Source organism: Protopterus annectens, chromosome 5.part0 (genome assembly GCF_019279795.1).
Source record: "Protopterus annectens isolate FY-2018-M chromosome 5.part0, PAN1.0, whole genome shotgun sequence".
NCBI lineage: Eukaryota > Metazoa > Chordata > Ceratodontiformes > Protopteridae > Protopterus > Protopterus annectens.
In genome coordinates this window covers 86029597-86047806 of record NC_056735.1, presented here as the reverse complement: position 1 = coordinate 86047806, position 18210 = coordinate 86029597, and the positions used below count along the sequence as shown (strand labels likewise).

Below are 18210 nucleotides of genomic sequence, written 5' to 3'. Positions count from 1 at the left end.
CCTAATAAAAAGTTTAATTCTTTTTTTGAAACCAAAACAGTACCACAAATGTTTTAACATAACTATCTGGACATCTGGAATATTGTCTTTGCTTTAATAACCATTTGACCTCATGTACTAAGACATTACCTTCTGCAAAAAGTGGGAGTAGATGCATAGGAGTCCCTCCCGTCTCCCATGCGATTTTCATGCAAGGAAATCCGAATATTGGATACAAACTGAGTAATGTGACATCATTCAAGCTTAGAATACAACTATTTTACAGACATGCAAAAGTTGATTTTAAAACCTATCTTCTATTTACATTTATACACAGAATATACATCATCCTCAGGAGATTAAAACATTTCCTTCTTTGCATGACAGGAGTACAAAATATCTCTTTACTTCAGTAGACATTTATTTACAGAAAGCATTTTATATATATATATATATATATATATATATATATATATATATATATATATATATATATATATATATACACATTTTATACATTTTAATAAACATATCCATTCGTTTAGGTCAGTTCATAATGTATCTATGTACAAAATCACTGCAAGAAAATAACTTTTCTTTTGCTAATACAATCTATTCACCTGGTGAAACAAATTATTATCAGCACAGTGAAATCTTAAAATAACATCAGGATACCAAAAAAATGATAAAATAAACTCTAGGTTTCCTGAACAAGAAGTGTGTGCAACATCAAATGCTCTCCAGGAACTTAAAATTCTGATGCAAAACTCCTCTATACAAGTTTTCTTTCTTTCATTGACAAAACTGAAATAAAAATAAAAGAAAAAGTGGATGTGCAGATTAATGCCTCACTTCTTTCTTGAGGGAAATGAGTGCATTTTAAGGAAATGTGTGGTTCTGTCCTCACATGGGTTTAAACTATCCTTTCTAAAGTGTGCCTACACAATAAACATTCATGGCTAAATTCTGAGGGGGAAATACAATTGAAAACAAACAAAATATTAAAGGTTAATGATGTCCAAACTGGGTGCACAATGCATGTCTGAATGACAAAAGACCAACACAAAATACTAAAGCTATCCGTAAAATAGACCTATTCAAGAAGTGGCCACCTTAGAGTCGGTATACTAAGTTATGAGGAAATGTTTTTCTAGGATTTACAGAAAATGTTGCCTTGATGTTTTACTTCAGAATTTTATCTTTTAGCTTTTTGTTATTTCACCTTTCTGGGGTACTCCAGTGCAGACTATGCACTTTTTCCACAGTTGCATGTTCTCGCCAGAACAATCACATGTAACACACAAATTATGGACTGTCCAATGCTGTTTATTAAACCTGTGGTACAGAGCTTAGCATTGCTGTCTCAAAGTGCTTGGGTCCCTGGTCTGACTCCCAGCTGAGATGTCATATGTAGAATTTTGTATGTTTTCTGTATGTCTGAGTGGGTGTTTGCTGGCATATCTAGACTCCTTGCACATCTCAAGCACATATGGAGGTGGACTGACAAGGTCACAAATGCCACAGCTGTATGTGCAGGAAGTAAATGCGCGTGTGTGTGTGTGTGTGTGTGTGTGTGTGTGTGTGTGTGTGTGTGTGTGTGTGTGTGTGTGTGTGTGTGTGTGTGTGTGTGTGTCTGTGTGCGTATGTGCATGCGTGTGTGCATGCATGTGTGCGTGTTTGTGTGCCATAGGATGGAGTGGTTCCCCATCAAGGGCCAACTTCCTGCCTTATGTGCGATGCTCACTGGGATACTTTTCTGCACCTTGCGATTCAAAAATGGACAAAAACTGTCTTGTTCGTTATGGACATCACTGAAATGCTCTCCAGCATGGTAAACTTGGTCATGTTTCCAACATTCCATGATAACTTAGCGATTGGCACTAGAAATCAGCACTTCACTACCATTACATAAAGTAGTTTACCAGAATCCTTTTAACTTTCTCTAGCTGCTCTAAGGGTTCAGCATTCTTTCAGTTTTTGTTTAGCGTCATCGCAAAACCACCACCCTTGCTTGGGGGGTGGAGGTTGCAACACACCTGCTTTTACTAAGCCAAAAGCTTCAGGGCATAGGTAAAGTTCCCTTAAGACATGCTGTTAGTTTCAAAAACTGACGACAGTTTTATCCATAGAAGTGGAGTCTGACTTTTATGTTCAACTGCAAAGCAAAAAGCTTGTGGGTCACTTGCCACTGTTCTGAAATCATTTTTTTTCAGGGGTAGTTTACATTTATGACTCATGGTGCCATGAAAAGGTACTTCTACATGCACTAACACCTTATTCAGTTTTGGGGTACAACTTACTGTGTTTTATTACACAATATACTACAGAGATGTGAAATGGACCACTTTCTTGCTAATCAGTACAAGCAAATTAGACACATTTAGAAGTTCAGGCTTCAGCTGTTTACAGAAACTTAGGCTCTACCAGATGAGGGGAGAGAAAATTACTTCTATGGTGGTTATCACAGCTACTTCTGCCTTTCTGAATTATTTACAAAAATCACATTTCAAAGGCTGTTTGGTCCAAAGCAGCTCTGTAAAGCTGTCCAAGATCTCTTCTCTGCCAAACTACAAGAGAAAACCAGTAGGAATAATATAAGTGTTGAATAAACATTCTATCCTTTAAAACTGTACTGTACTGTAAACACTGAAGCTGTGCTAAAATCCACACATTAAACCTGTGAATTAACAGCAGATAAAATTAATCAAGTTTGTTCTGTATCCTTAAAAATCTACAACAGAACAAAAATTAGAATGAATTTCATTATAACATACAATAATGAAAAACAGGTTTCATTCATGTGGACAAGACTCGCTAATCACCACAATGGTACATCACAAATGGGGAAGGCCTACGCACAAATGTGGTGGCATTCCTTTCCAGTGCAACTGTCATTACAACTGCAGTAACAACCTTAACTGCAAGCTCCCTGTCGGCTTAATGTGCTTGCTAGAATTTTCCCATTCACAAACTTAGCAAGGTAAGTAGCCTTCAAATACTCACTTTGCTGAGGAAGTGTGTGAGACAACCTGAGCTGAGAGACTTGCATAAACAGCAAATTATGTCATAAACCACTAGCCAAGTACTGGAACTCCTCCATACTCAACATCTAAGCTATCTGTAAACAAACAAGGCGTTCCATCAACAAATATATAAATATAGCCTTAGCCCTATGTAAAAAGTGATTAACGGGCACAAATGTGCCAAGCAAAAATGGCAATTCACATATGCAGATTATGAATACGCAACATGGGGTGTTTTATAAAACTATTAAAGAAAAGAGGGCATTTGTAGGTTATTTCCATGAAATACCTGATTACACTGCATGCCGCCAGTCTGCATATTTGAAACCTTAACTTTACCTTGTCTGTATTGGTAGCTTTTACAATTTCAAAAGAAAATCTGTAATAACTTTTTTAAAGAAATCCAGCTGCAAATGTGCTTATGATCATATAATGCCACATTAAACACCCTGTCTTCTGTTTACTGTATTTCTGATGAGAATTCCTGACTTTCTGATTGCCAAGGCCTTCTGAACCTTAAACGCTCAGTGTCAAATGCAAACTAATATACCAACACTGCATGCATACCTTCAGAAGATTTCCTCCTGAACTCAGTTTTGAATGCAGTAACATAGAGCAGATACAGAATTTATACATTTTCTGAAAGTACTGTTTTACTCCCAAATAATCACACAAAATTCATCAGAAAACAAGCACAAACCAGACAAGTCTGCTTGCTACAAAACTTGATTAACACAATGGAATATCAACAGATAACAAACATGCTGTATGAAGCCATGCTGGGTGCATCTGTAGGAGTGAAGTTCTTGCTCTCCAACTAGTTTATGCAACAATGGGCTACGAATGACAACATGACTGCCCACTGTTTCAATCGGGCTCATTTTTTATTGCCAGTGCACCTCCCAAAACACCACTTTTTCCTTTATTACCATTTTGATTCTCTGTCTTATTTGCAAAATGACTGAAAGATTTTCTCATGTCATGCAAGTGTTCGTCATTTCCCATGTCACACACTGGCTCCTGCTTAATATGGACTTGTTTCTCCTTTCCTGAAAGAATTGCTTCAATCTGACCAGCCCTGAAGTGTGTCCTATTTGCTCCTCGAGTTATTGCTGATGTGTTTGCACCTTTCTGTAACATGTAATACAGTATTGGGTTGGTTTTTGTTAACCTTGGGGAATCTTTGGAAAATTCGTTCTGATCTATCCCCCTAATAACCCATTTGATTGGACCATCTTTTTCATTAGCAGCAGGAACCAAGTTAAATTGAGTAGCTTCAAGCTTAGGGATTGGGTTGCCCATACTTTCAGGGAATGGAGATCGAGCAGAAGTTAGTACGCTGAAAGTGTGATGTGGCAAACTGGGTTCAGTGTACATATTTTTCTGACTGTTGTTACCTAACAGATTATGTAAGGAAGGACCAGTGGTTTCACCTTTCTTTGACATGGAGTCATTGAAGATTTCTTTCTGTTTATTGTCAGTGGAGTTAAGTCCAATGGAACACGTTGCACTTTTTGGTTGTGATGATTCTCTTACGCAGTTCTCGGACAGCAGCAGCTGCTTCAACACATTAAAACTTTTCTCTCTAGAATAATTACTTGCGTCATTATTTACATTTGCACAGACAACAGTCGGAACTGGATCTCGCTCAATACTTTTGTGTTCGTCTTCCTGATGGATACCGTAAGACAAACATGGTGACACTGAATGCCAGCCAGGTTTATTTACAGAGTCTAGATTATTATTTTTGGGTTTAGTACTAAAGTCACCTTCTTGGAAATCGCTGTGGACTCGGGGAAGCTTTCTCTTCTTTGGTACTGTGCAAGGGCTCCCTGTTCTTGCACACATCATTTCATTAGTACCATGACTTAATGGAGAAGAACTTGTCTGTGGATATACATAATCATGATTCTGCCTCAAGAGACGACTCAACAGACCATTTCTGGACAAAGGAGGTGATGGACTCTGAGGTGACAAACGTTCTTTCTTAATGTCCTCTGGTGATGGTGATAAAGCAGTATTTCTCTTTTCTGTATTACCTGCTACAGGAAATTGGTCGGTGTTGCTATCTTTTGACAACATTTCTGGATGATGAACAAGAACATACCCTTTCTCAGTCGGCTCTTGTTTTATTTTGACAACTGATACCTGTTCATGCAAAGTCTCACTGTTGCAGGACTCATAAACCCTCTTCTCTGACATACCGCTTTTCAGACTTGCAGTCCGTTGCTTTTTTATCTTACCTTTGTGTGAGTTGCCCAGAAGAAGTTGCAGAACAGTGCGTCTTTCCAGCAAGTTTTCAATTTCAGAGTTAATCCCTACATCTACTGATGAAGGATGTTTGCTTAACAATGTTTTCTGTACTGCAGAGCTCCTCTCTGACTGCAACGGGCTATCTAGTCTTTCAAAAAGACCCAAAGGCTTCTCTGCTTTAGCTTCAAATGGCACATTTGCTGTTGCCGCTTCACTGTCAGAGCTGGAAGACTGCAGTCCACAGCGAGCCAAGTTCTGTAATAGCTTACTTGCACTGAATACAGAACCATTTTTCACAGTTTCATTGAGAGGTGGTTTAGTTGCCTGAATTTCTTTACTGTTTTTACTCAAATCTATTAACATGTCTGATACATGATTTGTAAAAGGTTTCTGGTGAAATGAAGTTGGACAGGACACTGGGTTGTACACAGCACCAGAAACCTGGTGAGAAAGATTTATTGGAGAATCACACTTTGCTTCTTTAAATAATGGCGGTGTGCTTAAAGGAGTGCTGTGGTTAGAACTGCTCACTTCTGTAATAACAGGAGTCCTTTTACCGGTCTGTACACTCGAATTTGCCATGTGAGTAAGACTTTGCAATTCTTGGGTGTCTGTACTTTTATCAACCTTGCCCTCTTCCTTATGACCAAGGAGTAACTGAAGAAGTGTTACCTTCTGATGAGGCTTCAGCTTGGAACCTGTGACCAATTCCTGCTCATCTCCATCAGCTTTGTTTGCAGGTATTTTAGGGTCCCAGTTCTGAAGTAGGGAATTGGTCAGGTTCTCCAGTGATGTGTGCTCCCTTGTCAAGGGGCTGGGACTAACTGTCCGGTGTTTGAAGGATAAGTCGATTGGAGTGCAGCTGGAATGGGAACAGCCATCATCATCACTGACATCATCATCGGTGAAGCTAGGGTTATGGTCAGAGTACTCCTCTGTTGTTGGTGTTACACTGCTTTCTTCAAAAGTAACACAGCTGTCATCATGTTCCCTCCCACTCTGCTTTTCAACACTCTGACTTTTCAGTAGATGTAACAGCAGACTGCTACTATTACCGATGCTTGCTCCAATGCAGTTTTTTACACTGTTCTTAGGGAATGCATCCCTTTGCTTAAATGTACCCCTTACAGGACTGTCAGCTTCAGCAGTTGTTTTTAGGGATGTCACAGGTGGTTTACTACTAAACAAAGTTACAGGTGTTTGGCCACTAACTTGGCCTGGTGATTCACTGGACACATGGCACCCATCACTATTTTGCGAGTCGTCCTTCAATCTTGCCATTGCAGCAAGCCTCTCACTGGCAAGCCGATTTGCAGTATGTGCTTTCAGGGTATGTTCCCTAGAGTACTGCTGTAAGTGTGCCTCACTAGAAAGTAGCAGAGCTAGTTGGCTACAAGCTACACTAGGCTTGGGAGATGCAGCAGGGCTAGACCTTGTTTCAACCATGTTTGCAACTGCTTGCAAGCGTGCAGCACATGACAGAGACTCTCTTGGTGATTTGGGCAGACTCTGCATGTCTACGGAGTCGGCAAACCCAGTTTTAGCCAGTGAATGATTACTACCTGAGACAGGCATGGTGTTCACAGTATGATCTCTTTCTCTGTTCTTTTTTAATAGTGTTTTTAAGTGGTGAGATGCCACACCATAGCACCGTGTCTCCTGCTCTTCATGAAATGCATTATTGAGAGAATAGCCATCCTTCAGACTACGTTTGATATGCTGTGACAATGCAACAGTCTGCAACCTTGAGCTGAAAGACTGAAGCAGAGAGGCAAGTAAAGTGCTATCCTGCTTACCTTTCAAAGGATTCTCGTCTATACCAACCACCAAAGTGTTCTTCTTACCATTAATATCCACTGACTCTGTCAGCCGCCTTCTCTTGGCAGCATGCCAATCCTCGGAAGATTGTAGTAATCTTGCTTTTTTAAGATGGAGCATGCCTGGCCCTGAGTATGCATTCCCATTTGAAAGAACTGGACCACTGTTCTGATGGTTGGGCAAAACATTTACAGAACCAAAGTTCTGATCTTCTCCACTGTGTCCAGCTTTGCATCTTTTGTCAGTTCCCACAGCTGAGTTTGCTGTTCCTTGGTACATTAGTAATCCTTCCAAAAATGTTAATACGACTGAATCCTGGTGCGTATCAGAGCCAAGCTCTTCTCCATAAGTCATGTTCAAAAAGAAAATCAACAGGGAAATGTGTCTCTTGCCCGTTTAATGGTTCAGTTACTGCAGCCAGTGTCTTGCCCAGTTACAGCTGCGGCTGTGTCTTCTTCTTGTTCTTAACGACTGGCTTTATGCCAGCAGGAGGGCGCACTAAAAAATACCGCTTGACAGCAAGAAATCTGGAAATCAACAGAAAAAACAGAAACGGCAAAAAAACGTGAGGATCCACTGGCTGGCAAGATTCTGGTGTTTATCTGGTTCAAAACATTCCATTTCAGACTTACTTCGCTCCACCATCATATTACGATACTTTTGCGTACATTAATGCTTCTGGTTTCTGAACAACAGTACAGGAATCCTGCGAGAGACACTGCAAGAGAGATGGAGACATCCATTAGCATGTCACATGAACCATTGCAATTCATGGCAATTTCTATTAACTCAATTTTAAACTCATAATGCAGAGCATAAACATATTTATTCATTTTGCTGACAAACTGAGCTACCTGGCTTTATTAGACCTGCCCAAGGTGTGATCACTAGCTGCTTTTTTACCTGTCTTCACTACTACTTCCAAACAGTGGCAGAATGTGGCACGAGCCACCAGCCCTACACTATCCAAGTTGAAACACCTAGTCACATTAGTCTTGGCTCTGTATTCTGGAAAGTGATACACATGAATGACAAATCAGTGCAGAAGAAACCATAAACTGCATGACCCACTCAGTGCATCACATGATTGTCACATGGTGTCATTCTAGTCAGCACAAGCACCTGAACAACCAGTCACTTTGACATGGTGGCAGGCAACAGGCAAGAAAACTTACCATTCTAATTCAGAAGAGACTCAATGGCATGTGAACATTTGATGCTATACCCCCTCCACGGCCACCATCAAGAAGCCAGTCTGCCGCTGACCACCTAATTGCTACTCCAACTTTTGGGGCATCTGGTATGGAAAAGCCATAGCACATCACAGGTATTCATCCCGTCTGCCTGGCATATACTGCTCACAACAATAACTTGCTGCTGGGTCAATAATCAGTACTCCATTTTTAAGTCCACTCCACCCTAGTGACCATGGATTCTATCAAATGTGACTCCCTACCTCCAGACATCTTATTCAGCTGCCTCACTGGCTCCTCCCCATTAACCAGCAGTGAGCAAGGCCCACCGAGGTAGTGGAGCAATTGTCCCCTGCCCATTAGCCTGTCCAGTATCCTCTACTCCTGCATTTAAAATGTTATTTGGCTCGAGTCGAAGAGAAGGTGTATGAAAACTATGCCTTACAGAGCTCACAACAGGCCTCTATCATCTGCTTCACAAAGCATCCAGACACTCCATTTCAACTACGTAATCTGCCCCTGTCCACTGACATGCACGGATAAACTCTGTGTGGAGTTAACTGGAATGGGAATAAAATACATCACTCAAGCACGCAGCATTAGTGTTTCTTTAAACATATTGTACAATTTAGGCATTAGTGCAATGCCATGGATACAGCCATATGCTATGGTTCAGAAAAGCTTAGCACCACATGGTGTCCCTGCTGGTTTGAGTAATTTTATGCCTACAGCCAAAGTGTTGTACCCTCAACAGTGTACTTGGGATCAGCCCTGTAATAGTGACAGCCCACACCTTCACTGTCAGTATGAGACAGTTAAGCGCCAACTGCTCGACCCCACTCTAACACTTAGGACCTCCAGTGTAGTTTTAACATGCATCCTACACCAATAACCAGGGCAGTAATTAGTACTTCTGTGTTGGCTTAAATAACCAGAGACAACTTCATAAAGCAAAATTAATGAAGAAGCTTCAAGAAGTTGGAAATTGTCCCTTACTGCATCCATTGTGATGGTGTACTAACACTGGCACAAACACCGTTTCAGGTTGCTGTTAGGATAGTCTCCTCTACTTGTGTAAGTGCAACCTGACCCACATAACACCAAAACTGGTGAACTGTGCAAACAGAGCACCTGGCTCAACATTCCCACTACTTCACCACATAACACCAAAACTGGTGAAGTGTGCAAACAGAGCACCTGGCTCAACATCCCTACTACTTCACCACATAACACCAAAACTGGTGAAGTGTGCAAACAGAGCACCTGGCTCAACATGCCTACTACTTCACCACATAACACCAAAACTGGTGAAGTGTGCAAACAGAGCACCTGGCTCAACATCACTACTACTTCACCACATAACACCAAAACTGGTGAAGTGTGCAAACAGAGCACCTGGCTCAACATCCCTACTACTTCACCACATAACACCAAAACTGGTGAAGTGTGCAAACAGAGCACCTGGCTCAACATCCCTACTTCACCACATAACACCAAAACTGGTGAAGTGTGAAAACAGAGCACCTGGCTCAACATTCCTACAACTTCACCACATAACACCAAAACTGGTGAAGTGTGCAAACAGAGCACCTGGCTCAACATCCCTACTACTTCACCACATAACACCAAAACTGGTGAAGTGTGCAAACAGAGCACCTGGCTCAACATTCCTGCTACTTCACCACATAACACCAAAACTGGTGAAGTGTGCAAACAGAGCACCTGGCTCAACATCCCTACTACTTCACCACATAACACCAAAACTGGTGAAGTGTGCAAACAGAGCACCTGGCTCAACATTCCTACTACTTCAGACTATTATACGTTTTGGCTAAATGCAACTGCAGGAGACCCCAGATCCCTGCAAAGATACGCTGCTAGTTACATACTGCAAATAAATAACTGGCCTTAACTTGATATGAGATGCTTTAGAACTGAACAGCAATATATATATATATATATATATTTATCATGACATTTGAACAAAACTTGACTCTTCGTACCAGAATGATTTGCTGCTTGCAAACTATTAGTGAATATCCCATGTGACACCATTTTGAAGGTGTGGCATACAGAAAATGTGGGCAGACAAGAGAATATAAAACCTCAAAAAAATACCTCCACCACAGACCTCCTACTTTACAAGATAAATTACTAACAATCACACACATACGCGCACAAATAGAAAAATGGATACCTGATGATATATGTTAAACAAAAGTGGCAATACAGATATCACATGCTATCTAAAAAGGGTACACCCTATCTATTTCGTTCACGATGAAATGACATCTCACTAAATGTTGAGCTACAAAATGGAACAAAAATGTAAGTATTCTACCAAGTTCTACTCTACAGCAGCAGAGACAAGGTTTTCCATTTCTTTGTCTGGAAAGCACATCTATGCCAAAGTTAATGTGCTAGTGTGTAAAACATGTTAAACTAATTAGATTAATCCAAAAACGACATTTTTGCTCTGTAAACCCACAGCAATCCTTTTCATATTTTTAAGTTGTTAAAGAATATCTAAGCCAAACACCATCTATAAGCAGCCAATTCAAATAATCAGACAATCAGGAGAAAGTGCCAGGATAGAAAGGTGCCAAGAGGTTGCACCAGAAACGTTACAGTCTCAAAACTCAATGCAAAATTCCCAAAGTCTTGGTCAAAAAAGTGATCCTTGGAGAAAGGCAGCACTACGGATAAAAGGGCTGCAGTGATAAGTCACTAAAAGAAGCACTGAATGTAGCTATTGCCACTGTAATGTAGATGTTATGGTCAAGGTCTAGATTACAGGGGGAATAACTACCTGGTGCATTCCCCAGGCACCTTTCCATCCTCAAGGATATGAGCTCATTAACAGCTTATATCCTTAATCCTCTGAACTAACTGCCATACTACGGAGTCTGCCAGACTACTGTTAGCTCAGACGATTACTGATATGAGCTGCTACCTATCTCCAAGGTTCACTTTCTTGATCATGAGTTTGGGAATTTAGCTTTGAGACTGACATTTCTGGGGCTGTTAATGAGCTGCTTCCTGTACCCCAAAGGTACAGATGGATTCTTTACACCTCCATCTACCTATTGTACCCTCCAAAGTACAGATGGATTCTTTACACCTCCATCTACTTATTGCACCCTCCAACGTACAGATGGATTCTTTACACTTCCATCTACTTACTGTACCCCAAAGGTACAGATGGATTCTTTACACCTCCATCTACCTATTGTACCCTCCAAAGTACAGATGGATTCTTTACACCTCCATCTACTTACTACCCCAAAGGTACAGATGGATTCTTTACACTTCCATCTACTTATTGTACCCCCCAAGGTACAGATGGATTCTTTACACCTCCATCTGCTTATTGTACCCTCCAAGGTACAGATGGATTCTTTACACCTCCATCTACTTATTGTACCCTCCAAGGTAGAGATGGATTCTTTACACCTCCACCTACTTATTGCACCCTCCAACGTACAGATGGATTCTTTACACCTCCATCTACTTATTGTACCCTCCAAGGTACAGATGGATTCTTTACACCTCCATCTACTTACTACCCCAAAGGTACAGATGGATTCTTTACACTTCCATCTACTTATTGTACCCCCCAAGGTACAGATGGATTATTTACACCTCCATCTACTTATTGTACCCTCCAACGTAGAGATGGATTATTTACACCTCCATCTACTTACTGTACCCCAAAGGTACAGATTGATTCTTTACACCTCCATCTACTTATTGTACCCTCCAAGGTACAGATGGATTCTTTACACCTCCATCTACTTACTACCCCAAAGGTACAGATGGATTCTTTACACTTCCATCTACTTATTGTACCCCCCAAGGTACAGATGGATTATTTACACCTCCATCTACTTATTGTACCCTCCAACGTAGAGATGGATTATTTACACCTCCATCTACTTACTGTACCCCAAAGGTACAGATTGATTCTTTACACCTCCATCTACTTATTGTACGCTCCAAGGTACAGATGGATTCTTTACACCTCCATCTACTTACTACCCCAAAGGTACAGATGGATTCTTTACACTTCCATCTACTTATTGTACCCTCCAAGGTACAGATGGATTCTTTACACCTCCATCTACTTATTGTACCCTCCAAGGTACAGATGGATTCTTTACACTTCCATCTACTTACTGTACCCCAAAGGTACAGATGGATTCTTTACACCTCCATCTACTTATTGTACCCCCCCCCCAAGGTACAGATGGATTCTTTACACCTCCATCTACTTATTGTGTGATTCTGAGCAAGTCACTTAACCTGACAGTGCTCCTGGGTCACCTCTTCAAAGGGGTGCTGGTCCACTGACAATTTAGCATATATTGGAGTGCAAGTGTCTAGCCTCACCTGGCAACAATACTCGCTCCATTCCAACAATTCATCTATAACACCTTTACTACAAGGAGAGCTTAGCTGTTCACTATAAATTTAAAACCAAGCAGCTGTGCATTCAGCCATTCAGCAGTATGTTTATACAATGAATTACTACTATCCAAAGATCTAACAAAATAAAAATGCTCAAATTCTTTTGGTAATTTACTACAAGTATGACCAATGTAAAAAATGAACATTTTAAACAAATAGCAGCATAAATCACATTCTCAAAATTGCATGTAAACATTGCAGGTATCTTACACCTACAGTTACCCAAACACCTCAGATATCCCTTTCATCAAAAAATTGCAATAATTACAATTATTACAGTGTAACATTTTAGCAATGGAAGTACTGAAACAAAAATTTTGTTCCAAAGGAAGATTTAAATTCTTTGCCTTCTTGAAAATAAATGATGGCATACCACCAACCACCTTAACACACATGGGGAAACCCTGTAATATTCTCTAATTATTATATATACTTCTGCGGTGGTGCAGCAGTAGCATTGTTGCCTCACAGCAAGAGGTTCTCCCATTCGATTCTCGGCTGGAGTGCGGGGAGTGCCTTCTGTGTAGAGTTTGCATGTCCTCCCTGCGGTTGGGTGGGCATTCGAAAGACATGAGTAAATGGGTGTGCCTTCGTTGAAGGTTGAACGTCGAGCTGGCACCTCGGCGTCCGTAAAAATCTACTGCCAATCATTAGCGGACCGGAGATCTGCTGTGGCGACCTCTAACCGGGAAAAGCCGAAAGACAACAATCTGCTTGACATTAACTGCATCTATTGAAATGATTAACTTCATAGGTAAATTTATTTCACAGCATCCCCAAAGTTTATATATGTATAAACCATGTTGTGTTATATATACATGTTTATACTTCTCAATCATCTCCCCTACAAAACATTAAACAACTATTCATCAATTATGTGCTGCAGCTAGCCTCTACATAGAAAGAAAAATTAACCCAGCATGAAAATCTGAATCATTTTCAGGTAAAGGTCTTACTCTAATTAGCTGCCCTGCTCCTTAACCACATTTTTTTAACTTAAGGGGAATGCATACTAGTACAGTTCAAACTGCTATTCCTAGTGACCGAGTTTTGGAACTCAGTACTAAACATCCCTTCCTTTTTGGCCACTGTATCCAGTAAAGATATTTCCGTATTGTGAAAATTCATGTGTGCTTCTACACTATTTATATATAATAAAAAATCCATTTAATTCATTAACTGGCACAGCTCAAATTAAAAAATATATCAATAAAATATTTTAAAAAATGAATGTGCACAGAACACTGGGAAGAACAGAAGCATCTTTCCTCCTACACTGCCATAAATATATTAACTCCCATTGTCACTCCAGTGACTTATGTAAAAATTAAATTATAAATTCTCATATAATTTTATTACTTTTGATATCCAACATCTTCAACAGCAACCTAATATGCCTAGTTGGAATGAAGGACTTAGAATATAAACAGTGTTAAAACATTTTCATGTCAAACCAGCATATTTATAAAACAACATGCAACCTTTCCAAGTTTAACCCAGAAATGTTCATTACTACACTATCATGTAATAACTGGAACTTCCTAGACGATGCTGTAAATTAATTCAATACAACTTTTCCAATTATCAAAAATAGACTTGCACTTCTTAGAAGGAAGAAACTAAAAACAAATAATGCAATTTGGTTATCAAAAAAAAAAGAGTAAAATGCTAATGCAGGACAGAGAAAGAACGCCATGGAAGGAATTACAAAAGTATAAAACATCTCAACGTCTTCAAAAGTTTAGAATGCCTCACAATTGTACTAAAAAGCAAATAAATCAAGACAAAATACTATACTATAATAACTTTCAGAATAATACTAAACACAACCCTAAAAATTTTGGACATCCATTAAAGAAATCTTGCATCCCTGCAAGAAATTCAACACAACCCCCTCTCTTGATAACTCACCACTCAAAACTGTAATACTTTTCATTTCTTATTTTATAGGTAGTATAGCATTTCTTACAAAGATTCCGACACTTAACCCCAACCCTGCCCAACAGCAACATGTCACCACATCCAATTTCACCTTCTGTGCCCACATCCTATACAAAAAGTACAGTTGTGCACACTAACCATAAATGTGGATGTTCGAGTGCAGTCATCACACTTGGGTTATCTGCCTGCAGGTAGCCCTCAGTCAGCCCGAATACCAGAGACTTAGTATTTCTGCGTTGGATGCAGTCACTTCTTCCTTGACGTCAGGTCGTCAGAGGTATAAAAACAGGCAGCCAATGCCATTACATCAGTTTTTCTTGCCCCAAATATCAGAAGCCCCCAAATAGGGAGCTAGGAAATGGTAGGGAAAACACCACCAGTAAAAAGTAAATACCAATACCACAATACCAGTAGGAATAGCCATAGAGAGGAGAGAGAAGAGAAAACCAGGGGGCTGAAGGGAGGGAAACCAGGACTGCAACAGTGAATGCACTCGAACATCTACATTTATGGAGAGGAGAGAAAACCAGGGGGCTGAAGGGAGGGAAACCAGGACTGCAACAGTGAATGCACTCGAACATCTACATTTATGGAGAGGAGAGAGAGAAAACCAGGGGGCTGGAGGGAGGGAAACCAGGACTGCAACAGTGAATGCACTCGAACATCTACATTTATGGAGAGGAGAGAGAGAAAACCAGGGGGCTGGAGGGAGGGAAACCAGGACTGCAACAGTGAATGCACTCGAACATCTACATTTATGTAGAGGAGAGAGAGAAAACCAGGGGGCTGGAGGGAGGGAAACCAGGACTGCAACAGTGAATGCACTCGAACATCTACATTTATGGTAAGTGTACACAACTGTACTATGTTCTTCGTGTTTCACTGTTGCAGTCATCACACTTGGGTTGATTCCCAAATCTGAGGAAGGGTGGAGGCAGTCAAGAGGTGTTAGGGCTGGCTAGCAGGCCTTGTAAGACTGCTGTAGCAAATCCAGCTCTGGACTTAAAAAAAAAATAGTTAAGTGGTAATGCTTGGTGAAGGTGTGCACAGAACTCCAGGTTGCAGCTTCCAGGATGTCCTTAGTAGGGACTCCCCTGAGAAATGCTGTAGAGATTGAAATAGCTCTAGTGGAATGAGTTCTGATCCCCAGAGGGGTAGGTTTTCCATGGTACTTGTAGCAGAAATGGATGCAGTGTGCTATTCATTTGGAAATAGTTTGCTTTGAAATGGCCTTGCCCTCTGCCCCTGTAGCAAAGCTGACTAGCAGCTGGTCAGATTTTCTAAAAGGCTTAGCCCTGTTAAGGTAGAACCTGAGCTGTCTGTTCACATCCAAGGAGTGCAGGATCCTTTCCCCTTTATTCTGAGGATTAGGGAAAAGGTTGGCAAATGGATAGATTGGTTTAGAGCCACACTGAATACCACCTTGGGCATAAAGGAAGGGTTAGTCCTGAGGAAAACCCTATCAGCATGGAAATTAATGAAAGGCTCCATCGCCATTAGTGCCTGTAACTCAGATACTCTTCTTGCTGAAGTAATAGCTAGAAGTAAGGCTGTTTTCCAAGAGAGGAATTTTAACTCTGCTGAAGCAGCAGGTTCAAAGGGGGGAAGTGTGAGCTTCTCCAGTACAAAGTTAAGGTCCCAGTTCGGGGTGGGGGGTCTTAAATTGTTAGCTCCTCTCAGGAACTGTTTGATGAGAGGGTGAAAAAAGAGTGGAGGCTCAGTATTATAATGAGTTGAGATGGCAGTGGCATGAAGCTTAATGGATGAGAAGAATATGCCTCTGTGGAGCAGCCCTGGTAGGTAATTAAGGATTTGAGGTAAGTTGGGCACAGCTGTGTCCTTTCCTTGAGACTGACTCCAACAATATCTTTTCCACTTTTCAGCATAGGATTTCCTAGTACTAGGCCTTTTGGCCTCAAGGATGATGCCCAGCACCTGTTTGCTGAGGGATGCTGGTGGTGCATTTAGGGAATATGCCAGGCTGCAAGGTGTAGGGGTTGCAGCTGTGGATGCAAAATCTGTCCCTCCTGCTGGGACAGCAGGGAGGATGTCTGATGTAGGTGCCAGGGCGGCACTGCTTTCAGACTGCGTAGGAGTGGGTACCAGTGCTGGCATGGCCAGTCTGGTGCAATAAGGATTGCCCTTGGCCTGTCCCGTTTGATCTTGAGCAGTACTCTTGAGAGGAGAGGCAGAGGAGGAAAGGCATAAATTGAGAGGTTTTCTCATGTAAAGGAGGGCATCCACCTTCCGGTCACTGCTGTGAGGATTTCTGGTGCAAAATTTGCTCAATTGGGGATTTTGGGGGGGGGGGGGCAAAAAAGGTCCACCTCCGGTATTCCCCACCTCTGGGTTAGAAGTTTGAATGAGTTGGGGTCCAGTTTCCACTTTTAAGGGTCCAGTAGATTTCTGCTCAAGTCATCTGCCAGTGAATTTTGCTTGCCTGGCAGGAATTGAGCTTGTAGGTGCACTTGGATGCTCAAGGCTGTGTTCCACAGAGGCATGGCTAACCTGCAGAGTGGGTAAGAATGAGTTCCGCCCTGCTTGTTTATGTACCACATAAACTACAGTTGTGTACACTTACCATAAATGTAGATGTTCGAGTGTATTTACTATTGCAGTCCTAACCTATGGATTATCCGGCTCCCGGTAGCCCTCAGCCGGCCTGAATACCAGAGTCCTTGGTATATGACTTTGGCTGCCGTCGGTTGTAAAACTGATGTCAGAATGTCAGGTATAAAGGAAGGCAGCTGACGCCATTTCCTTAGTTATTCTTGCCTTAACTGTTAGGAGCACCCAAAAGAAGGCTAACCCAGGAAGGAAACATATGAGAGAAAACACTATACCGGGTACCACACAATAACGTCTTTATTTAAACAAAGTAAAAAGGAGAGGTGAGCGCTTTCACAACCTTCGTTGCTTCATCAGACAAAGAATTAACTGTTCAACTGCTTATTTTATATCACTCTCAGTCAAAAAAAATTTTCCAATTAGTGACATCATACAACTTTTGAAAATTTAAAGGCATATATGACAAGAATATTGTAAAATACGCATGTGAATATAAAATATATACACAAAAATGTAAAGTATGTTCATATTTATGCATATCTGATTTTAAAACAGTTAAATAATCTCATTAAAAATGCATATATATGTATATAAAAAATGCATATAAATAAAAATACATAGTATATTCATATTTATGCATATCTAATTTAAAACAATTAAATAATCTCATAAAATGCATATATATAATATATATTTAAAAAGAATGCATAATACAAAATATATAATAAAAGAAATATATGTATATATATATATATTTTTATTTTATGCAAAAAATTAATTGTGTTGAAGACATCTAGCTTTAAGAAATGGAACCAGTGATGTACAACCATTTAAGCCTGGATATCTATCAGCATTGAGCTTGATAATCCATCTTTGTTCTCGGCTCTCTGTGAAATTTTCTATATCTCCTCCCTCACATTTCTATGTATATGTTGTAAAACAAAGAACTTGAAAGAGTGTGAAGGGTC

At 40.5% G+C, this 18210-nt stretch overlaps 1 protein-coding gene across 2 annotated transcripts in view; it reads right to left on the bottom strand.

The window, feature by feature from the left end:
• Window positions 1-502: 502 nt before the first annotated feature.
• Window positions 503-18210, bottom strand: part of NRIP1 (nuclear receptor interacting protein 1) — a 528410-nt gene continuing 510702 nt past the window's right edge. The window contains exons 4-5 of one of the 2 annotated variants that reach the window (XM_044072153.1): window positions 7706-7791; window positions 503-7600 (exon numbers count right to left, since the gene is read on the bottom strand). In XM_044072153.1, coding sequence (XP_043928088.1) covers window positions 3870-7427 — 3558 coding nt within the window. In that variant the 5' untranslated portion in view covers window positions 7428-7600; window positions 7706-7791 and the 3' untranslated portion in view covers window positions 503-3869. Of the gene's footprint in view, window positions 7792-18210 lie in introns of both variants that reach the window. The other variant, XM_044072152.1, reaches the window with a different exon arrangement.